General features: G+C 46.4%; 1 protein-coding gene across 1 annotated transcript in view; it reads right to left on the bottom strand.

The window, feature by feature from the left end:
- Positions 1 to 25,111, bottom strand: part of gabra3 (gamma-aminobutyric acid type A receptor subunit alpha3) — a 143,658-nt gene that overhangs the window by 34,446 nt on the left and 84,101 nt on the right. The window contains exons 4-5 of the mRNA XM_083771657.1: positions 10,031 to 10,152; positions 9,679 to 9,746 (exon numbers count right to left, since the gene is read on the bottom strand). Of these exons, the coding sequence (XP_083627783.1) occupies positions 9,679 to 9,746; positions 10,031 to 10,152 (190 nt within the window). The remainder of the gene's footprint in view (positions 1 to 9,678; positions 9,747 to 10,030; positions 10,153 to 25,111) is intronic.

Raw genomic sequence — 25,111 nt, 5'->3', positions numbered from 1 at the left:
TCTACACAGTCTGTGTCTCATAGGACGGCTGTGGGCAGTTTAGAAACCGTCTTCCAGTGACATCATCATTAGGCAGATTATTTTTTAAACAAGATATTTTTTACAAAAATGTTTCGATTTTCATTATCGTGAGAACGATGGCTTCCATTTTCGCATTGCAACTTTTCAGGACTAGAAAGCCTGCAGTTTCTATTAGCTTGTATTCCCCATCGATGATGTCACTGGAAGACGGTTTCTGAACTGCCCACAGCCCTCCTATGAGACACAGACAGAGTAGAAAAATAATTGCGCCATTCTTTCATGATTATTAGTGAGGACCTATTATATAAAGATAGGTTGAAAAGTGGTGAAGTAGTCCTTTAAGACTGAGGCCGATTCTGCAAATGCCTTCGAAATCAGTAGTTGTAAAACTTTTTCGTGCCAAAGAAAACAGATACCGTGCGATATACATTGGGAAGCCAAGCCAGTGTTGCACTGCAGCCAAGCTGCACACATTTGTACGGCAGACTTAATGATCCGTAACTATGGCAACACAATATAGAAGCGTAAGATGCAGATTGTTTTTCAAAGAGGCCGTGCCCTATGCGACATCTAAAACAGCTGCTCGCCTGAATATGAATCACACTGTTGAGCTATACTATGTATACTTTGGCTATTGGAAAATGTTTTGTGTTTTGTATTTTTAGTTTGGCACTGTATTTTGATGCCAATAGAAGTCAAATGTTGAATACAGAACATTTACTTGTAACAGAGTAAATGTAGACTGGTACTGCTACTAAATCTAAGTACATCTTCCACTGCTGCCTGTTGGCTGGGAGAAAAGTTGCGAGCTGTGTTATGAGAGCAGCACATTATTGTTCTCCACAGGGAATCACGTGTGCCTCGGAGACAGAACGGGGAATCCAAAACAATGCTTTTAATTTTAGCTCTATAGTCCAGCCTGCTTTGTTTTTGGATAATAGAAAGAACAATAGAAAGATGATTAATTTGGCGTGCATCCAGCCCTCAAGCAAGAACAAAATGACTGAGGTTGAATCCTGACTCTAACCCCCCACATTATGAATGACAGAAAAGGCTATTCTATTATATCTCTGCTCAGGAGGACAACAAGTATGCCTGGCTTCCCCACTCCAGTGTTTGCATCATGTTATTTCTCTTGTTATGCCACTAATGTGGTAGGACATTCTGTACTGCACATGCTTACAGTAGCCTTAACAACTTGCATCTCTACACCTTCCTATTTCATGGTGGTGATAATAAGGCAACAATTCATTAAATCAGGACTTAACATGTAAATAATAATAATAATAATAATATAAACATGAATGTAAAATAGAAGATCAATGTAGGGAAAGCTAATCCGAGACAGGTTCACATATTTCTACATTCTTGAGTCAGTGTTGAGCTTTCATAGATAGGTAACACAATGTCATGAAATGTGAGTGAGGTCAAGGTACCTCTTAGACTAGTACTGACAGTGTAACGAAGACTCTCACTTCCATTCATATTATCGGATCTGGGAGAGTTGCTCATTTGATATTTAGTCTCCATACATGGGGATATCCGACTAGGACGTTGGGCTATATGACATATCCGACTAGCACGTTGGGCTATATGACACATATGACATGTCTAGTATGATAATCCCTATATTTGTTCCGGGCTGACCTAGTGCTGACATCAGATCGATGTGGTAGAACCCATATATGGAACGGATAGATCTGAATGGCTTAGTCATCGTGGTTTAAGGTCTAGTTGGACACCACTGCGGCAGGTTCTAACCTAAGCAACCAGCAATAGAGCTTTGAGCTATTTTATAGACAGGTTTGTCAAAGCAAGGTTCTGCATGCTACCTGTAACGCAGTAAATAGCCCTGGCATTTCATCAGATTAACCTTGTCACATCAAGACCATCAAGACACAAGCGTGCGTGTCACGCAGACCAGGGTTATACTAAGTAACACTCTCTTCACAGAGATAGGAGAAAAGGAGAGTGACAGAGAACGAAAGAGAGAGAGAGAGAGAGAGAGAGAGAGAGAGAGAGAGAGAGAGAGAGAGAGAGAGAGAGAGAGAGAGAGAGAGAGAGAGAGAGACAGGTAAGATATATATATATATAGAGAGAGAGAGAGAGAGAGAGAGAGAGAGAGAGAGAGGTAAGAGAGAGAGAGTAGGTGTGTACGCTCTTCTCCTTCCTTTCAAGGCACCGCCATCAACACCGTAACCCACATTCTGTGGATGTGGCTGACAGGCCACGAGGTAATCTGTTCAATTGAGTTATTGTCAGACACGGAGTACACATGCAGGTACAACACACACACACACACACACACACACACACACACACACACACACACACACACACACACACACACATCAAAAGAAAGAAAAACATTACCACTTTGACTTCTTATCAAAAGATTATACTTAGGTTATTATAGGTTATACCATTGTTTTCACCGGAATGGTTTCATACTACAAAAAACTCACACTCGTGTGAAGCCCACGGTAGTTTCTAGCCTGATTCGCTGCGTTCCGTGATTTGTTGTGTCACTTGGAAAGTCTAATATCTCCAAGGTAGGCAGGATATGCCAAAACTGAGAATCGACCTGAGGCTTGTGATTGGTCTGTGGTGCGGGTTGGGACAAAAAGATCAGTTCAGTCAGATAACTCACGAATAGATTTAACCAATATTTATTATAGAATGAGAATACAAGTCACAAGTGTGCATATAATATTTTATCTTGGCGTTCGGCTCTGCTACATTTTTCTCCCTGCTCGGCACAATTAAACACCATCATTAAACATTAAGAGCAGGGAGTTATATATACAATAACAACCCCCCATGGAGAACATAAATAACAGAGCCCACCGGTGGTGCTGGGGTGGTGGTGGGAGCAAACATCACATAACAACCAGGAACCATATGCAGAAGGAAGGCAGGAAGAAGCATGCAGTCTAGTGAGCTTAAACCCAATTGGTCAGCTGTCTGCCACATCAGCGAATGACATGTGGGTCTTGCTCACACTGAATACACCCACATAGTAATGCAGCATATTAACCCCTTGAGTATATGTATGTGCCCTTGAGCACAGCATGAAACCCCTGGAGTATACAGTATCTGACTGAACTAACTCTGCAAGCTACGTATCATTTGTATCAATGCGCAGCTACTGCTGTTGCCCTGAAACATCCCCTTGTCATTCTGAACTGAATCTGACATAGTGGACTACCGAATCAAACAATAGTATTTACTTTATACCGTAGGTTTTATTCTCGAGTCTTGAACTGGCGCAAATGTTTTCAACAGTGACAAAAGAGTGGCACTGGCTGATGACGTATCAGCAACAACGTGGCTACATAACAGATGACGTTATGAATACGAGCCAAACAGGAGGCTGGCCAGACTGAGTATAGCGAAGTGACAAAACAAATAGGGAACACCATGATAATGCCATTCTGAGAATCATTAAATACATTTGTACAACAGATTTCTCAGTAATGATAATAATAAGAAGAAATTGTAACAATTTCATCCCACAGGGGAAATTAAAGTAGCCAGCTTCACGCAGCTTCTTACAGGGGAGCACACAGGGGCTCAATCCTGGGACCTTCTGCTTGCCAGGCGGCTCTCTACATTTTCATCTATGAATATGTACCCTGGAAAGTGTTGAAAGTCCCTTATGGATGACCTTACAGTCCATGGTCAGATACTATACACTATACAGCTTGTAGTGATGTGGGTCAATCGTGGTCCAAGTTTATTAAGGTTGACATAGCAAACTGTCTAATTTAACCAATTATCTTTCCTCACTAGGTTGATTAGTGAAATGCCCTTGTGTGGTGTTTCTTTGGAATGCTGTCTGCAATTCCTCTGTCCCTCCAAGGCTAATGTATTGAACGCACAGCCTTGCTCCACAGCAGTTCCACCACGGTACAGTAGACGGCAAAGTCCCAAGTGTCAATTTAGCTCCGAAACTTTCAGAGAGTTTCACTCTGTTATACTATAGACTAGAGGGACAGCGAGGACAGATGTGGCATATTGGGGTGTCCTCATGTGACGGCAAAGAAACTGGCCCCTGGGGGAGGGGGAGGAGACATTTCTAGGTTACATGATGTCATAGAGAAACGGTGTAATTGGACCACTGGGTATGCAAGACATGAAGTGGAGATATATGCCTGGAGTGTGAGATGTCCTCTATTCAGGGAAAATTATGTAATATCCTGAATACATATTATTTTCCTGGTAGTTTAATGACATTAATGTCATTTGTATTACATGAAGATCCAGCGACCTATCTGCAAAGTTTTGGGTTCGGCCCTCGGCTCACTCAGTCTACAGTATGTGTCGAAATGTCCGCCTGAGCAAGACCATCTCTGAGTAGCCATCTTCTGGGTGAAGCTATAAAAGAGATTTCCCCTTACCCAGGGACTAGAAAAGACTCCCTTTTCATTCCCGTTGGTATGTTTTCTTCGTCAAACTATAGTCACTAGACGGTAAGAAAGCAGAGAGGGAGACAACATGATGGTATCGAAGTGTACAGGAAAAAAGAGCAACGACATGCACACATGCACCAAGTGTGGGCAGGTGCTGAGGGACAGTATAATTGGGAAGAACAAAAATAAAACTCTGGCACACGGAGGGCTGCAATATTTATATCACAGATGCTTTTTATTGCACCAAAGTTTATCTGTGACGTTTCGAGCACAAGGCTCTTCTTCAGACTAAAGTGAACACAGAGGAACACCAATCTTTATACAACTCCACAAAAGAAAAAACACTGTACTGTGCTGTACTACTCGTACTGTGCTGTACTACTGGTACTGTACTGTACTATTTGTACTGTACTACGCGTACTGTGCTGTATAGAGCTCCAAGACTCATGACCTCAGCCGTGTGTCGACGCCATGTCACGTGATTGGCCCTAGCCATTTGCAAGCAGGGAACACCCTTCTGTCAACCAGGAATGTGAACCAGGAATGTGTGAACAGGCGCAGCCATTCGCAATTGCATAATCGGATGAAGAAGAGTTATTTTACATACATTATTAAATACATCATCTATGAGTGACTCAACATCATACAAGAGGACCATCTACTTAATGTTAAAGACAGATTAACAAAATGAATATAATTCCAAAGACCAACACACCACCATCGACCTTGGGCTGTCATAAAATGTGAGGCCATAAAAGCGCCTCCATTAATCTACGTGGAATATTTAGGGGCAATGATTGTGCAACAAATCAAAGAAATTCCATAAATTAGAAAACAAATGTTTAAGAAGTAGTGCGTAGATCTGCTATTTTCACTATACCTTGGGTCCTCCTGGTGAGACATCACATTTTTCTTTTGGGTCTCGAGCTAAACAGTTTGGGAACCAGTGATGTATTGTAAGGCATAAAGTAACACGAATAACACAAATTCTGGTATCACTCTTTATACTCTTTATTTGATTAGAATTTAGAAATGAAAAGAAACATAAAATGCAGGCATGGTTATATTGTGGGGAGGGATAATCTGAACGCCACAACAAGCTGACTGCATTGACAATGCGAATTCTTAAAACAAAAATTTAAACCAGCTGTTGCAGCTGTAAAAAAGAATACAGTATTCTTTTTTACAGCTGCAACAGCTGGTTTTAATTCATGGCATATTAAAATGCCATGAAGTTGCAAAATCTGTTGCCTATAACGTATAAGCCGTTTACAAACAAGCCATCAAGAGATAGTGTGTAATTATTCTCCTGCCGTGCAGTGGGCACTTTCCCCGGGCATGGCCGCTGCAGGTTGAGCCACTGGGAGCTGTGTCCCCGGAGTCCGGAATGCGTGTGTGATGTTCACGGTGTGTTACCGTGTACACACACACACACACGTACGCACGCTGCTTTTAGTGGAGAAATGTCTGTTTCGAGCAGGTTTCAAGACAAGAAGAGCCAGTATTGTAAACATGGATGGAAGCGAAAGCACCGGCCTACTCTGCTCTGCTCAGCAGAGGCGAGTCTGTCTCCACTCTCTCTACACGGCAGCATTGAGAGGACAGTGAAAATACGATCGCTGATCAAAACTATATAAAAAGAAATCACACCCGTGTGAAGTGAGGGGCGCTCTTATCATCGTACATCATGATGCGTAAAATAGACACTATCCCTATTTGCTCAGACACGATGACGTAAAATTCTCCGTTCATTGTCAATGGGAATTTAATGTTTGTGTAGGACGAAAATATGTACTAATAGCTGAATATAGGCGGGGCTCATATATATTAATCAGGTCACGTTGCAGAAATCTAACACATGTATGATGTACCATATAATTATGTAATGACATTTATTTTCCACCCAGAAACCGGAAGTACAGAAAATAGCTACAGAAACAGCAGAAAGCTCTGTATCCACAAGCCTATGATCATATCACTGCTCCCTATCACAAGTCTTTTATACTTACTTTATCTAAGAAGTGATTTTTGGTGTTCTATATCCCTTAAATATAGCACTTAAATATACTATCCTATAGTGTATAGTTGATCTGCCCCGTTGGGCACTGCCCAGTTATGTCTGTGTCCCTTTTATGCCCATATATGGAGTTCTTTATCACGCATGCCCAAATGTGGAGTTAATGCAGATGTCAGAACAGGCCAGCTCCATATATGGAGATCTAGGGGTGATCAGGTGTGATCAATAATTGGCTAATTTGGGCTGTGTCCAGAGCCTGCATGGGCAGGGGCCCTGCCCAGAGGCTCTAAAGCGGTGCCCGTTGGGCACTGGCCTGCCCTACTTGGAACGATGCAAGTTGTAAATGAATGCCCCACTCAGTTTTTAAGCCTGTGTCCCTTTTATGACCATATATGGAGTTCTTTGTCAGGCATGCCCAAATATGTCAGAATTAAGTCAGAACAGGCCAGCTCCAGCCCGGGGAGAGGCTTTTGTGCTGGTTCTGGACAACTGGCTATCCGACAGACTCGACGCCGGGCACTGCACTCCCTGTGGTGGTGCGGAGTGCGTGTGTCGAATTTGAAGTCGGTGGGGCGAATGGTTCTCGAGTTACATGGATTACAGCCGTACACACATACCGTACGTACGTTTACACACAGAGACCTGGTGCATTTATAGATAGATATTCATCTATGATGACATTCTCAGAATAGAGATGCTTGGGTTCATGTGGTTAAGTATATAGGCTCTTGCTCACCGAGTCCCTATTTTTCGCATCCATTAGTTTAATCCATCATCCAATAAAGAAATGTCATGCACAGAAACCTTGAACACTGAGTATTATCCTATTCTTTGTGAAAATGTTGCTGAATTAAACAAAATTGAGACATCAAGCAGTGAGGATGCTGATTTTAAGGTTCTGTCACACTGAAATATTGGGTGCATCCAATTCTGAAAACAAGCACACTGCACATTTATTTTAGATTTGACATGAAATGGGGATAGAGATGGGGGGAAGACATGATGCAGTAAAGGCTGTCGGAATCAGGAGTCAAGCCCGCGGCACACTGCCAGACTGGATTACCAGCCAAGGTGCCTGGACCACTGAGCCATGGCCCAGGCCGAATAGCCTATGTTGTCAAGTCTGTCTGTTCATCAATTCTAAGAAGACGATGTCTGATGTCTCAGCATGTATGCAGTAAGCAGGCAGACACTTGTACCCTCAAGCCACAGTCAGAGGAGGGTTTCTACTAGAGTCAGGTAAGGTAAGGATGTCTGGCTGTGCAGATGTGTTTTCCCTTGAGGCGATCAGCGATACCGTGATATTGAGACACCTGTCAATTTTGTCTCCCGTCTCCAGTCTTTATATTTGGAGGAAAATGTAGAAAGAAAATAGAAAAAGAAAATACCACAAATTTACGACAAATCTATGATTTCCCCCCCGAATCGGACACTCCCCCACTTAAAAATTGGCCTCTACACCCTTGATATCCTTTCACCTCCCCGTCTGGCATTAAATAAACCAATAGCCTTCTAAACTTCCAATTTCACTTGCTTATCCTATATCCTGTATGAGTTCTCCCTCCTGATTGGAGGGAATCTGTATCCCGCCCTGAACATGTGATTTCTGTTTACTAAAGCGCCGGAGAGACAGGAGACCCCTGTTACTGAACAAACACTCTAGCAAAGATCACATTTAAGAGCTCTCAGCCTCCATTCCTGATAGACAGTAAACCAGAAATGTTCTGCATCAGTGCATAGCATATTAAGCATAAAAACTGTAAGTTAACAAGCAAGCATCTATGGGTTAAAAAAATATTATTGAATTGGGTAAGCGTACTTACATACTAGTAAAGAATGTTTGGTTGTGTGGTCTCCTTTTAGTTTGACATGTCGGGAACTATTCACAAAAAAACACTTTACACTTTACAAACTGTGGCTCAGGAACCAGAGAGGCCATCCGGGAATCTGAAGGTTGCCAGTTCAATCCTCAGTCCCAATGTCCTCGAGCAAAACACTTAACCCCTAACTGCTCCCCGGTCAATGTTAAACAAAGTCGCCCACTGCTCGCAATTGTTAGGATGGGTAAATGCAGAGGATGCATTTCTGGTCAAATGTACTTGGCTAACAACTATGTCCTTTCCTGTTATCCTGTTATTCAGTCCTGCACAAAAACCTAAAAACTAAACTAAAAAACAAACAAACAAACAAACAAACTAACTGAAATGTTCTGCTCTGTTTTGGGTCCCAAGCCAGGACGGACATTATTTCTCTCCACCAAAACAATTTCAGTGACATTTAAGCAGAGAAAGCCCTGGGTTTGTTTTGAAGAGTTGAGAACACTAGAAAGAAAGGATTCTGCATTTATTGTTTTGCTGTGTTCAAATTATCAAACAATGATCTACAGTATGAGACATATTTTGCGTCAAGGCTATACGGCAGTCTGGTTCACATAAGCCTTTTGAAAAACAGTTTTAATTGCCCATCTTTCCAGCAGTGGAAAGAGACATTGTGCAGATGATGTGCCAGAGTAAGGACACTAATAGACTATAATGCTGAATATAAAACAAGAACATCTTTGATCGATATGTACCTTGTTCAAAGTTGCCAACACAGCCCTTGAATGCATTATTTAAGAGGCTGTCTCCAGCACCTCTTCATGCTGTTATAGACTTGCAGCTTCTATTTGGATATCACAGCAGTAAATACTGTCATTTGTTTGGTTCTGTGTTAGTTTTCAAGTAATTCAACCTTGAATAATTTAGATTACATTACAAGAGACAATGATCTTCGGGGTATAATTCACACCTGGTAAATGAGATGCGTGCGTGTGTGTGTGTGTGTGTGCGTGTGTGTGTGTGTGTGTGTGTGTGTGTGTGTGTGTGTGTGTGTGTGTGTGTGTGTGTGTGTGTGTGTGTGTGTGTGTGTGTGTGTGTGTGTGTGTGCATGCGGTCTACAATGAAAAAAGTAAAACAGCAGTACCCTGGGTCTCAAGAAATGAAGTTGAGAGAAGATGGTCTATAAAAGCATGATGCAGAGCTTGAAACTGCTACTGTGACAGCAGCTACACTAGGGTTTATGATGAAATGCACAAGCAGTGTTTTTACTCCCCAAAGGACCTGTGTTAGAAAGACTTCCTAAATGAGTGGCAGGCAATCTCTGTACTTTCATTTCTGTTGGTGCTTGTTCACTAAAGTGAATGGTTTGATTCATTATCACCAAAAGAGTGCAGTGAGACAACAAACCTACCATGTCTGTATCTGACACAGGCCCAAAGCTGGTCACGTAGATGTTTGTCCTCACCTCTGTCACAGTCTCTGAGAGCAAAATCACAATCACTGTTAGTAGCCAACTATGCACTGCATATTATACGTATACCACACACACACACACACACACACACACACACACACACACACACACACACACACACACACACACACACACACACACACACACACACACACACACACACACACACACACACACACACACACACACACACACACACACACACAATCAACATTCACCCCAGGCATATTTTGGGTCGGATTCCCCGTGTCATGCGTGTTGTTTGTGGATGGCTGGTCTGTTGGCCTACCTCCCAGTCCAGGACGTAGCCGATTGTCATAACCATCCAGCAGTCTGTCCAGGATTCGGGTGAAAATGGTGATATTGTCTCTGCTGTCATCAGGCAATGGCTCTCTGTGTCCGACTACTGACCTATGGACAGACACAAAGAAAGAGTGATTAGGGAGAATACAATATTTGCCTCCCATTCGCTTCCATTCTATGCAAGCAAATGTGTGGAGCTTCCGGTGGTAAAAGCGAATTTGCCTCATGTGCCCCACATTTGACAACTTTGGTCAACTTTGATGTGGATTTTGCTTCCTCAGAAGTTGGTGGTAGACAAAGATCTCTTCCGGCTGGTACGATTGACACGTCTAGTTACTTAGTTGCGTGACAGGCTAGCCGCCGCAAGTATAAGGCTTGAATGTTGTTGCAGCAACACATGGTGTGTGTGATGAGAAGAGAAGAGAAACCCATCTCTTTGCTCCAATGTCACCAAGACAGATTGATAATCAAAGCTGTTTTGATTTGGAAAGAAGATGGCAGTAGCCTATATGCTTCTTTGAAACACTGTTGTTTTCCGAGAGTGCAAACACAGAGCTTCAACATTAATGGATTTTATTTTGCTCACAGTCATGGTGATTGCACTGATCAAGAGTCATATTGCAGGCTTAATTTGAGGTGCAGTATGGCAGTGCAGCACACACACACACACACACACACACACACACACACACACACACACACACACACACACACACACACACACACACACACACACACACACACACACACACACACACACAGTGGAGTGTCCAAAGGTTTTGCGAAGCTTGTCAGAACACTAATGACAAACCAGGAGAATTCCGTGGTTCCATTTCTCCCCTCTGTATATACAATCCAAATGGATGCTGCAAATAAAGAGCTCTCCTTCAAAATAGAGCTGCATATCACCATATGAAGCGCAACACTGTTATTTTATAGTTATAGCTTAAAATTAAAACTGTGCTACTTGGAGGAAGGACACACTCAAATGAAAGGTTTTACATGGAACAGAACATTTTACTATACTGTAGCGCTCACTGTAAACTTGGACCCTAAAAATGTAGTATAAATGGACCACAGTATTTGATGTGGTCCATTTGGTTCTATAAAAAAGCCAGTAATGGATTCTCTATAAAGAGGCACCTACAAAGGTCTCATATACTGAGTCACGTGTACTGTGTATCTGAAGGCTTCTAGCTTTATAATGGATATTGAGCAATGCATTTCAGTAAAGATTTATTTCCAAGATGGCTCTTTAGCAATCGGGAATTCAATTCCACAGGCTCCTTTATAAGTCAACCCACATTTCTTCACTGATGATGGTGAGACGGAGACACCACTGGACATACAGAGTACTGATGAACTAATGAGTAACGTCTTTAATTAAACCAGGATCCCCTCAGGAGCTAACCTATAATATCCAAGTAACCCTGATTGGAAACCGTTTCATGTAGCTGTCTTTACTGGAAGACATGTACTACTGTATAACCAATTAACATAGACATAGTAGTGGCTGGTAATGTATTTAAAATAATTTAAAATGTATCCCAAGCTTTAGCTACAGTATTATTGTCAATCACCCACTCATATAACCCCCCCTTTTGTCTTATCTTATTAGCTTAGCCTGTTGATAGCTTAGCTTGACTTGTCACTGTATGATATTTGCTATGTGTGGTTCAGAATCAGTGGTTTATCTAAGCTCATCTCGCTCAAGAATCGCCTAAGGGTGGCGCCATTTCCATGGTGCCAACACAGAATAAATCCATATACTCACGAAACAATACTGATTGGGTCGTGCAGCTGTCTGTCACGACTGTGGCTGCAAGCTCCGCCCAGAGCCTATAAAGCAGCACACAGCCGGAAAAGACGTCATTCCTGCCTTTTTCTGCGCTAACACAGATTTTCTAAGACTACCACTTCCATAACTCCGTTGAGACTATTATTCCCCCTGGACGAGTGCTTCACTTGTACCCTGGAATTCGCGGTGGAAACCCGGTGGTCTTACACTCACGAGAACGAAACGCAGTAAGTTTCAGAAACAATAAAAAAGGGCCTTTTTTTCCTGTCAGTGCTGTGAAGCCTCTCGGACATAGCCCCGTTAGCCTTGGCTAACACTAGCTTAGCTTTAGCCTAGCTGTTGACAAACGCTAGCTTAGCTGTGGCTCAGCCTAACCAGTGTCGGGAGACCTCGCGTTAGCCGCGAAGCCCTGCCTGGACCGTGGAACAAGAGCCAGCCGACGATAGACAAGACACAGCCGCTCGTCGGAAAGAAGCTCAGCCCGGCGACCCGCGGAAGTCAACCTGCACTGCTCTGCTAACGGTGAGTTGATAAACCTCCGCTTTGCAACCCCAGTTAGCTCTGTTTTCTCCCCTGTTTTCTCTACACTATCGTCGGAAACCTTGAGGGACCCTACTAGCTAAAACGCAGTTTTCACAGACTCCCTCGGCCGGCGCTGACCCACGTTCTTTCCCGCCACGTTGTGTCGTAAGACCCCGTCGGCTCGGAAGCCCGTTCCACGGCTATCACAGGCTCCCACACGGCCGCAAGGCCTAGCGCTAGATCGGCGACGCACGTTGCTCCGTGCCGAAAGGCCCTAGCTACTAGCTAGCTACTATCTAGCTGCCCTCTGGCTACTTCTAGCCTCCTCTAGCTGCTATCAGCTACTCCTGTTGCTTCTAGCTACTGTTGACTGCCCCTGGCTCTTGGTGTGTGTTTCTGTAGCTGTTTATAGTGACTTCTAACGTCATCTGGCTACACCTAGCGACTTTGTGGCTATATGCTAGCGACTTCTAGCTACTTCTAGCGGATTCTAGCTACTTTTTCTCCAGACCTCTGGAGAACACTGCGCTTGGCCTACGAAACTCTCTCCTTGTGTCGGAAGACCCTGGTTGGTTTTTTTCTAGCCTCTTTACACCTCAGTGGATAGTTGAAAAACGACACTAGTCAACATGGCTACTGGCAGTGACACTACGCGGCACGACCAGACCCAGGAGGACCGTGAGCGGATCTGTTTCAGTCGTACCTGTAACAGAACCCTGGCGTCAGACGACCCGCACACCTCGTGCATGTTCTGTTTAGGCCTTGAGCACGCTCGTCAGGCCTTCGAGACACATGGTTTCTGTCCATGCTGCCTTGTCCTCACTACTAAGGACAAGGGCCGCCGCCTCTCACGGGTCGGCGCACACTTCAGAAGGATCGCTGACAACCCCGTCCGGGGCCCTAACAGCGATGGAGGTCCTGACCTCAGAGCTACCCTGTCCCGCCCTGCCGTTGATCCTTGGCCCTCCCTTCCTACTCCCAGTGGTAGGATCCCTGCCAAGTCCGGCTCCACTGTGACCAAGCCTAAGGCCCGCCCTACGGCAACGGTCACGGGACGGGATTTGACCTTTGGGTCTAAATCACCGACCAGGAAGGCGCCCAGGATAGCGACGAAGAGGGCCCCATCCCTCCGTTACGAGGAGGAGCCCTGCGAGGACGCACGGGCCAGACCACAACCGGCGCCTAGACGTCGCCAGCCGGCCGCGTCCTTCACCAACGCCTGGACTGACAGAGCCGGAAGGGCCCGCAGTCCTGACACTTACTACGGCTCCGCCGGTGCTGCTAGAGCCGGAACGGCCGGCAGCTCCGCCAGTGATGTCTATCCCCCACAGCGTATTAACGACAACTGGGGCGAGGAGATGGAAGAGGTGGATCCTCGAGACGACCTGCCCTCATACCAGGATCCCCATACGGAGGATTTCACGGTCCTCGACGAGGCGTACTCCGACGACGAGGACGACAGGTCCTCTGACCCCGACGTCATCCTGGACCGTGACGTACGCTTCGGTGACCTACCGGACACCGACCAAGCGGACCCGGACAACCTCCCTCCACTGGATCTCCTCCCTCTGGACAAGGCAGACATTGTGGAGGTGTTCATGGTGGCGGCCATCAGGTGTGGCCGTGCATGGCCAACAGCGGCGCCCCCTCCACCAGAGGAAGAGGAATGGGGATCACGCCTCAGACAGACCGCCAAACCGGTCCCTCGAGTCAAACTTCCCTTGGCCCAAGGTTTCAAAGCCCACCTGACAGCCATGTGGAAGGAGCCGCTGACACCGCTCCCCATGCCGCGCCGCGTGGGCCTCTCCCTGGACACTGAGGACATGCCCACGGTGGGCCTCGACAAGATGCCGGCCATCGACAGGATCATGGCGGCCTTCCTCCTAGACCCCTCCTCCTCCCATGTCACCCCACTGTCCAAGGACCCAGTCCTGACAGATAGGAAGGACAGGGAGGCTTCCGCAGCCAATGGGAGGCTCTACACACATTTGGCATCGGCTGGCAAGCACCTCAATGCCGCCCTCCTGCTGCAGGGGTCTCTCACGAGCCTGCTGCTGGAAATGGGGGACTCCCCATCTCCAGAGCAGATGGCAGAGGTTCGTCGTCTCCATGACGAGTCTGTAGACTTCGTCCACACCGTCACAGAGCAGGTGGGGAGAGCTATGTCTCTCTCCATCATGGCGGAGAGGGACAGATGGCTCGACGTCTCTCCAGACCTGCCTGCAGAGACCAAGGCGAAGCTCCGGAAGGCGCCCATCAAGCCTGGTGGCCTCTTCGAGGGGACACTGGAGGAGCTGGCTCTGACCTGGGAAGGCCAGAAGAAGGGTCGTGAGACCCTTGCTGCCTACGCCGCTCCGGCTCAGCGTACGCGCCAGCCTTCGCGCCAGTCCTCCCGCCCACCTACACGCCAACCCCAACGCACCAGCGGTGGTAGGGGTGGTCGCTCTAGCTCCAAGCCCCGCCGGGAGAGGACAGGAGACCAGCAGGCACCGTCCGGTACCTCGGCCAACGCCCCCAGCCGTGACAGACGCCCGGCTGGGCGTGGCCGCGGCCAACCAACCCATGGCCCCAGACGAGGCCAGGGCAGAGGCCGTCGGGAGCCGCAGAACAAGTGACACCGTCCCCGTCCCAGGGGAGACGAGACCAGACGTCTCCCCTCCCCCCCCGAGCCTGGATTCGAGTGTCCTTCCCACACTCAGACCGCCCAGGAAGAGGTGGCGGCTCATGATGCGGAGCGTCACCACGGGTGCGGCCGTTCATCAGAATGTTGTTGTTCCAAATGTTGTAAATGTTTATTTTCCTGTAATAAAGGCCTTGATGCCATTGAAAACAAAACAACAACAACAACATCGGGGGGACATGAACCCACTGCCAGGAGTAGCCCCCGGGCTCTCCGACACAGTGGGGCGGGACCTTGGCCTTGTGGCGGGCCTAAACGCCACTGGCAGGACGGGTCATGCCGAAATTTTCTCTGGTCCACCAGGGGGCGCCAGCCCTGCGCGACGACGCGCTCCCCTGGCGATGGAGAACCCCCTTGCGCGTCGCCTGACACAGTGGGAACTGTGCGGAGCGTCTCCTTGGGTTCTCCGCACCATAGCGAGAGGTTACAGGCTCCAGTTCGCTATGAGACCCCCTGCATTCGGAGAAATCCTCTACTCCGATGCACGCGGCGAAGCGGGTCAGGTTCTCCAGCAGGAGATCAACTCTCTGCTGGAGAAGAAGGCTGTCAGAGAGGTACCCCTGGGCCAGAGTCACAGCGGGTTTTACTCACGCTACTTCCTGGTCAAGAAGAAGGGGGGGGGGCTGCGTCCAATCATGGACCTACGAGCTCTCAATCGGTACCTCAAGTCCTTCCGCTTCAAGATGCTGACAGCCAAGTCTCTTGTGCGCTCTATACGCATGAACGACTGGTTCACATCTATAGACCTGAAAGACGCCTACTTTCACATCCCTATCTACCCACCTCACAGGAAGTTCCTGAGGTTTGGTTTCAAGGGGAAGGTGTACGAATACACGGTTCTCCCCTTCGGGATGTCCCTGAGCCCCAGGGTGTTCGTCAAATGCACCGAGACGGCTCTGGCCCCTCTGCGGCGACGAGGTCTACGTGTAGCGAGCTACATCGACGACTGGCTTCTGAGCGCAGGCTCGCCACAGGAGGCACTATGGAACACCACTCGGGTGGTGTCCCATATGTCCTCCCTAGGGTTCACCATAAATCACGAGAAGAGTGTTATGGTGCCCGCCCAGTCGATCAACTTCATAGGCATAGCACTGGATTCAGTCTCCTTCACGGCTCGGTTGAGCCCGGAGAGGATCGACGCCTTCCTGAAGTGCGTGGCCCTGTTCCAGAGAGGACACAGACTGCCACTCAGAATCTGCCTACGTATGGCGGGACTGATGGCGTCGGCCATCTCCCTGGTGCGGTTGGGCAGACTCCACATGAGACCCTTTCAGCGCTGGTTGAGGTCTCTACGGGTGCCCACCAGATTCCTCTCGCGGCGAGTGACAATCTCCGGGGAATGCACGCTCGCCCTGAGATGGTGGTCGGACAGACGGATCCTGACGGAGGGAATCCCCCTTGGTTTACCGTTGACCAGGAAGGTCGTCACTACGGACGCGAGCCTGAGTGGGTGGGGGGCCACCCACGAAGGCAGGTCGGCCAGAGGGATATGGGATGGAACCTTGAGGTCCGCCCACATCAATTATCTGGAACTCCTAGCGGTCTTCCTCGCGCTGCAAGCGTTCGAGCCGCTCATACGGGGTTGTCATGTCCTCGTCCGTACCGACAACACGACAACGATGTGCTACATCAACAGGCAGGGTGGACTGAGGTCCTTACGCCTGCACACGTTGGCATACAGGCTTTTGACTTGGTGCGACGGGCGTCTTCTGTCACTGACAGCCTGCCACGTCCCGGGACTACTGAACGCGGGTGCAGACCTGTTGTCCAGAGGTCCCCTCCGTTACGGCAACTGGTCCCTACACCCGGGTGTAGTGGAACAGATCTGGGACAGGTTCGGGACTCCGGTGGCAGACCTGTTCGCTACAGACGAGAACAAGAAGTGTCCACTCTTTTTCTCCCTGACAGGCTCGCCAACTTTGGGACTGGACGCAATGGCACATCGGTGGCCTCGGGGCCTACTCTATGCCTTCCCTCCACTAGAGCTGATTCCCTTCACCTTAGCCAGGGTGAGGGTTCAGGGCTCGAACGTGCTACTAGTGGCTCCAGCCCGAGGGTCCTGGAGACAGGACATTTTTCCCCTCCTCTACGACCAGCCTTGGCAGCTCCCTCTGTGGAGGGATCTGCTTACCCAGGCGGGTCGCGAGATATTCCATCCGCGCCCACAGGACTTAGACCTCTGGGTGTGGCCGGTGAGGGGTCGACTCTAATAGCCACAGGCTTGCCCCCTAGAGTCATTGAGACGATCTTGGGGGCCAGGGCCCCTTCGACTAGACAGCGGTACAACACGGCTTGGAACGTGTTTATGCGCTGGTGTGCGGCGAGGCCGGAACGGGCCGTTCCTTTTCAGGCCTCGGTGGTTCTTATCCTAACCTTCTTGCAGGAATTGTTGGATAGACACTTGGGGAACTCCTCAGTGAAACTCAATCTGGCGGCCATATCGGCCTACCATGTGGGTATGGACAACAGACCAATAAGTGAGAACTTATTGATTCGACAGTTCATGAGGGGTGTCAAGCGTGCTCGGCCGGTATCTAGATCCTTAGTTCCCTCCTGGGATCTGACCTTGGTACTGCACGCTCTGTCGAGAGCCCCCTTCGAACCGCTGGACACGGTGGGTTTGAAGTTTCTCTCACTTAAGACTGCCCTGCTGGTCGCCTTGACTACAGCGAAGCGATCTAGTGACATGCACGCGCTCTCGGTGAGTCCAAGCTGCATGAGATTTAGTGGGAACGGTACCAGGGTTTCGCTCAGGCCGAACCTGTCGTTCCTGCCCAAGAACTTTCCTTCCGGATGTACTCCGGTAGACTTGGCAGCTTTCCACCCGCCCCCTTTCGCATCGGCGGAAGACGAGAGGCTGAACAGTCTCTGTCCGGTCAGGGCGCTGAAACTGTATGTAGACAGGACTGCTGCCTTTAGGAAGGGCAATCAGTTGTTTGTCGCATGGGACCCTCAGAGAAGGGGGAATCCCATAACCAAGGTGAGACTTTCACAATGGGTTGTGGAAGCCATACAGTTGACCTATGCCGAGAGTGGTACACAACCCCCGGAGGGTTTGCGGGCTCACTCTACGAGAGGCATGTCTGCATCCTGGGCTCTTGCGAAGGGAGCATCACTTCAGGATGTGTGTACGGCGGCGAGTTGGTCGTCCCCTTCGACTTTCGCCACGTACTATAACTTGGACGTGGCATCTCTTGGAATTGCTCACGCCGTTCTGGGAGCTGCCGCTAGGTGATGGGACAGTTGGGAACAACGGTCACACACGCGCACTTCAGGAGATAGAGCCTAGGGCATATGAGATGGGGAACCATCAGCCCGCGTCTGAGTGCTTAGACAGTTTTCACTGGCTAGCTCCTTAGGTAGGTTCTTGTCTACTGGGCCTGTGGTCCAGATAGCCTCCTTGCCTTTCCTTCTCCCCACGGGCAGGGGACTGCTGGGGGAGGGGTCCCGGGTCGGGCCTCCTTTTCAACTAGTGGTAGTGATACGGGGGGTTTATGTACACCCTTAGGCGATTCTTGAGCGAGATGAGCTTAGATAAACTCTGGGTTACTTTAGTAACCTCAGTTTATCAAGCGAATCGAGCGAGAGAATCGCCCTTACTACCCTTCTTGCTTAGAAAGAGCACAGAAAAAGGACTGGTTGATAGGAATGACGTCTTTTCCGGCTGTGTGCTGCTTTATAGGCTCTGGGCGGAGCTTGCAGCCACAGTCGTGACAGACAGCTGCACGACCCAATCAGTATTGTTTCGTGAGTATATGGATTTATTCTGTGTTGGCACCATGGAAATGGCGCCACCCTTAGGCGATTCTCTCGCTCGATTCGCTTGATAAACTGAGGTTACTAAAGTAACCCAGAGTTCTCAAGTACGCTCCCGCGTGACAAACTGCTACAGCAGCTGTCAGTTCTGCCAGATTCCCTGGTTGGAATGAAGTATGAGTAACCTACTTTGGATACACAGAACTGCAGACTAGGCCTAGTTATTTAACCTGATGTGGATCTCTGAATTCATGTGACCAGCCTGTGACATCAACACACTCGGACACTTCCACACTCAGGAATGTGGAAGTGCCCAAACCCAAGACATAAAAAGGTTGCGGCTCCCGTAAAAAAACGGGACTTGAGCCAAGTCATCGGCGTGCAAGTCGCTGTGCAGAGCGATGGAAAATCTGCTTCAGCTGACTCTGCAGCGTTCAAGATATGTCCATATCTAAATTTTGTTCATCGGACATATTTAAACCCCGTAGATTGTGTGCTATGCGGATTTTAAATAATCACAACTGCACTTTCTGCACTTCGAACACCATAGGTACATTCTTTCATATGGTGTGGGAGTGTCCGAGTTAGCCTGGTTAATAAACCAGACTAATATCGCACGGATCCGCGGGATATTAGTCTGGGGAGGCTCAGCTTGGATTTCATTTCCAGGGAAACATTTTCTCTTTGACGCAATTGGTCAGAGCTACTGTCAGTCAAAGGTCTCAAGCATTGAACGTCACTGTACCAAAGCCCGCCCATATTGCATACCGTGTCCCTATTGGGCGCACACGTTCTCGTGTGTAGAAAATGGGCGTACAATTGAGCCTCTCCAGACCGAAATCCGCCGGTAGGCAATTTTTTTTTGCCAACGGCTGATTCGGTCTGGTTTATTAACCAGGCTATGTCCGAGTGTCCTCACATTTTGGAATTTGGTTGCTGCTAATCTTTCAATTATTCTACAAATTAACATCACACACTCCCCATCTCTATTCTTATTAAATTATGTATCCCAGTTGCCATTAAATAATACCCGTATTCGTGTCTTCTTTGCTGGCGTAACGGCCGCAAAGAAGATGGTTGCTTCGCGCTGGAAACCGCCTCATACATTGTCATTTCGCCAATGGGCTTTGACGTTTCTAGATATAATTTATCTAGAAATGTCTACAGCAAGATTGCATGGTGCAAAAGAGGAAAACATTGAGATTTGGTCTGGTATTGCAGATTTGGTTAAGGGCATGGTTTAGTAATTATTATTATTATCATTATTTCTTTTTTGTTCCCATTGCACAGTAGTAGGAGTACTGACATTTTGTGGCATCTTTGGTCCCGGGGGGAGGGGTGTGTGGGATTGTTTGTTTGTTTTTGTGTTCCTTGCTTTTGCTGTTGTGTTGTTTATATGTGTTTTGTTTTCTTTAGTCATTCATGGTGTTAACGTCTTATTGTGATTTATTGTCTTAAATAAAAAACATTTGATAAAAAAAGATCTGTCCATATAAAGACAGAATCGTACCTCAGGCCCCTCCTCCCCCTCTAGTCAACATGTGACGTTTGGTCGAATCCGTTTAAAGCGGTCACCCGTTTGCCGTCTTGGGTGTGAGTTTGCGTCATTCATCAGTCATCTAAGTCAGTCACCTATACCACCTGTCCTACGTATGACATGTGACTCAACATTTGGGCAATTTCAGCGTGATCACAGCCCCATTGACCTCCATTATACAAGTAAAGTTAAATATTTCCAATGCATATGAGCATGCTTTTGAAGTTTGTCGCTGATGTGTCTGTTCAGTGCTTTGTGAGATTAGCTATGGACAGAAAGACAGACAGACGGTCACTCACTCACTCACTCACTCACTCACTCAGATGGCTAGTCTCTGCAGAGCCACATCAAAATCATCAAGACATCCCCAATGGAACCATATCGACCAAGGGGCGGCCATAGCTGAGTGGGTATAGATAGAGGCCATGTGGGAAACAGAAGGTCCCTGCATGGTTCGTGCCTCTGCCCTGTTCTGTGTGTCGAGCACTGCTCCTAATAATTAGGATGATGAGTAAATGTAGAGGATAAATATCATGCATGTGCAAAGGCATGGTGATAGAAAATACTATAGTGAGGACAGAGTTATTATGACTGGAGACCTTTGTAGGAAAACAAAATTCTCCAACACCACACATCAGCAAAGAGTAGTGCGCACTGTGTAGTGCATAAGGTTGTTCAATGATAAATTAAGTGTAGTGTCAAAACTGTGTCAAAGCAGTGATGTATTATACAACGTACTGTATTTCTACAGTGAGCTTGAGTTGTTTTGTACAAAGAATTTCCCTCTGGATCAGTACATTATCTGTCAGTCTATCAGTCAGTCATACAATCAATCAATCAATCAATCGGATTTGATTAATAGCTTTAAAATGAGTTTCCAATCAGTGATGAAAGCAACATGGTTGAGTTGTTTTCATATTTAATAAACTAGGCTAAACTTAGCTTTATTTCCCTCTGGAAAAAAATCTCTCTCTCTCTCTCTCTCCACAATAAGCTGTGCTAAACTAATTTATTTGCCGAGCTGACCATATTTCGTTATTTTAACCTTTTTATGATTTTATTTTTTTGTAGAGGTGAGCGACAAGGCACAGATGCTCTCAGCTCTCTCCAAAGTGATGTGCACTTGTGGGAGAGCTGAGATCAATGCAGCTGTGCCTGTTCTTGCCATAACTGATACTGCATCCTTGGCCAAAAGAAAGACTGACAAACCGCACTGGGAAAGGAAGGACCGCATTGAGGTAGTCAAAAAGAAGCGATTAAGACTTTTCATGCTCAGGGCTATGAGCATGTATTCTGATTATTGTATTGCAAAAAAACAAAGGTTTTGTCAGTGGTTATGTCTTCAGAGGAGGTTACAGTATGTCTTCAAGAGGTTAGAACAGGGTTTTTGCAGAGATATATTATATAGGTTGGTCACTCACTTCTTATAGAAAAAGGGATATCACAGTGCATCACAGTTATCTGCAATGTCTGTGATTTTGATCTTGTTATGTTAAATGTGCCACATTTTGACTGTCACTGAATAAATGCTTGGTCATGTATGTCAATAAGGTATGATAAACCTTTATTGATCCCTGGAAATTTTGCAGGCGTCAGGTGTGCAGCAACAGCAGTGAGTCAAAGAATGGGCGCAGGGAGGAGAAACGAGATATGAATGAGAAAATAAACAATTAAATAAAGAGACTTAAGCTATAGTCCAACCTCTGCACTTGGGCTGACATTCAGTATGCATATTTTATAAATAAATATATGCGTAATCTTAGCCCCATCATCTCTTTCTGTACACCAATGCTTCTTGACATTACTTGACAGTCCCACCATCATTTTGGTTTGGTTTCTCCTTTTTCCATTTTCGGATTTGGGTAGGATTGTGTAAGAAAGGGTTAAAAATGAACCCCATGCGAAATTTTTCTTGCCGTTACCTGGCAGAATCTTAAAACACACTCTTCAAGGATTCAGAAAATAGCTGTTGGAACATAAAAATCCACCTAAGAATTTAGTAAACAGAGAGATATCAGAACATTTTCAGCTATTTTTGTGCTGTTTTTGCACCAAAATAGAGTCAAGATGTGCTAGAATCTTCATAATAACCATTTTGTTTAATTCCTTGGGTCCTAATTGTATGGAAGCATGTGTTCATTTGACCCTGTAGGTTGTTTATGTCAATAGTTATGCTGTTTTTTCTTGTCTCTTCATTTGCATATTTAGGTAGGGTATGTGTAAGAAAGGGTTCAAATGAGCCCCTTGGGACATTATTTCTTCTTGTTACCAGGCAGAATCTTAAAATAGACCCTTCAAGGATTAAGAAAAAACAGGTGGGGTTAAAAAATCCACCCTATGCGCGTGAACCCCCCCGTTCTCTCACTCTCTCTCTGTGTAGTCTTCCAAAGCAGTGCGTCCCACAACACTACCCAATACAAATTAAGTGCATAGGCTACACATTGCTTATATTTTAGTTTTTACATTATGCACTTTTCTATTGTACTTTTTCTATTCTGTAATGGTATAATTATTTGTATTTGAACATTTTACACAATGTTCAAATACAAATAATAGAGATAGTTCGAGAAAGCATAAAATAACAAAAATGTGCAATATTAGGATATGGATTTTTGAGCAGTTGCTTATAAGGAATAGACTAGATAAACTAACTAAACACTGTATATAAGTGTACAAAAGTCCCTATAGCCACATTCATTTTGCACAATTTATTTAGTGCAGGCTTCTGTTTGGGTACTCCTAGTTCAGTCCATATCCCTGCTTATCCAGTAGTAGCCAAGCCCCCAGAAGGGTTGGCCAACGTTGAAGCCGTCAAGCCTACTGGTCAAATCAGGAACTGCATTTAGCACGAGAAAACCCTGCAATGTTAAACCCTGGGGTTTAACATTGAGCGCTCGTTTGCACTTCCGCATTTGACCACCAACTGTTGGTGGTCAAATGCGGAAGTAGAGCGTTCTTCCGGGTGCTTCAAAACGCCACAGAGCAACTTCCATTGAAATGAATAGCTGAGGGCGGGGCTGTGCTCTATCCTTTATAACTCTATGGTAGTAGCACTACTAAAACCATTCACTTCCCAGACTCCTCTCCATCCTGCACAAAAAGATAAAGATTATTGGACTTCATTAAGCTGCAGTACATACAGAAGCTGCAGTACATACAGAACAGCACTGCCAGGGTCCTAATGAGAGTCCGCAAACACGATCATATCACACCCATCCTCTTCACACTGCACTGGCTCCCCGTTACAGCCAGGATCGACTACAAGGTCCTGCTGATCACTTACAACTGCATAAACGGACACGCCCCTCCCTACCTACAGACACTCATCAACCCTCCAAAAACAACCTCCACCCGCACCCTCAGATCTGCAAACAAACTCCTACTCCAGGTTCCTGACACAAAACTGTGCACCATGGGGGACCAAGCCTTTTGCTGGACCTGAGAGTGCCACAGACTGTGGAATGTTTTAAAACAGGCCTGAAAACCTTCCTGTTTCGGAAGGCTTTTTCGTGTTGAACTGTTGTCGCTTTGCACTGTTTTTTGATAACCCTGTTTTTAACCTTTTATGATAGATATGTTTTTTTCAAATTCATTATTATTATTATTATTATTAAGTCTCCAAGCAGTTATACTAAACACATCTTCTCAGAAGATGTTTTCAACCAGTGGAGTAATATCTAGTCCTATAAACCAGTGGTTCTTAAACTATGGACATGACATGTCACCTATATACTGTTCTGTTACAGTTAAAATAAACCCAGCTGTATTCATTTATTCATCATTTATTCATTTTCCTAATATTCCTGTGTATTCCTGTTACTGCATTTCAGATACAATTCATACAATCATCCATGGATGGATGTTTTTCTGTGCAACCAACTTTATGTAAAAACCCATAAACTGCCATCACTGTGTCTGTCTATCTTCGAGCCCATCAGAGCCTAGCCCTCCAAGCAGAACCCAATGGTACTGAAGTTTCTGACTTTTTGACGACACAGACCATTGGGTCCTGTTCCAGCAGTATCCTGCCACCTGGTACGCGGACATACATAAAACATAAACAACGTGGATAACGCCTGTCTGCGCTCTTTGACATTTTTTTTTCATGTGAGTACCCATACATGCCGCTGCGAATATCTCCTGTGGCGCGGAAGCCGTTAAGTATTTTTATTTGTTTGACCGATTTGGTCGCTTTGATTCTTCTCTTCCTTCCTTGTTTATTGACACCTCATTGTACCGCCTATCTGGCTAGCTAGTGGCGCTATAGCTATGACAGAGCAGATCAGAGGCAGGGACGTAGCCGGCACAAGCCAACCGCACACCGGGAGGCGGTACAATAAACGGTAAACAAACAAGAAGAAATAAAGCGACCAAATCGGTCAAACAAAGATTAAAAATACTTAACGGCTTCCGCGCCACAGGAGATATTCGCAGCGGTTTGTATAGGTACTTATAGTTCACGAATTCAGAATAACTTAAACTAAAAAAGGCCGTCAAACGCTGCAGATACGATCTTAGAGAATATTTATGTCCGCGTTCCTGAATTCCCATACGAAAATATAGTTATGAGCAGGGACCCTACATAAAACTCATCCAAATTTCAGAAAAGCTTTATGGAGGGTCCCGAAAGGGGCTAATCAGAGCCCTGTGGTGCAGTGCATAGCATCAAATCCCCTAAGAATAGACACGCCTCTGTTAATTAAAGGCTACCGATGTCTCACAATAAGGCTGTACAGTAGTGATGATTAGACCTAATAAATTGGCTAGCACTTAC

Source organism: Protomyctophum parallelum, assembly GCF_964188405.1.
Source record: "Protomyctophum parallelum genome assembly, chromosome: 1".
NCBI classification, from domain to species: Eukaryota; Metazoa; Chordata; class Actinopteri; order Myctophiformes; family Myctophidae; genus Protomyctophum; species Protomyctophum parallelum.
Note: the sequence above shows the minus strand (reverse complement) of the source record. Positions and strands in the feature narration are given on the sequence as shown.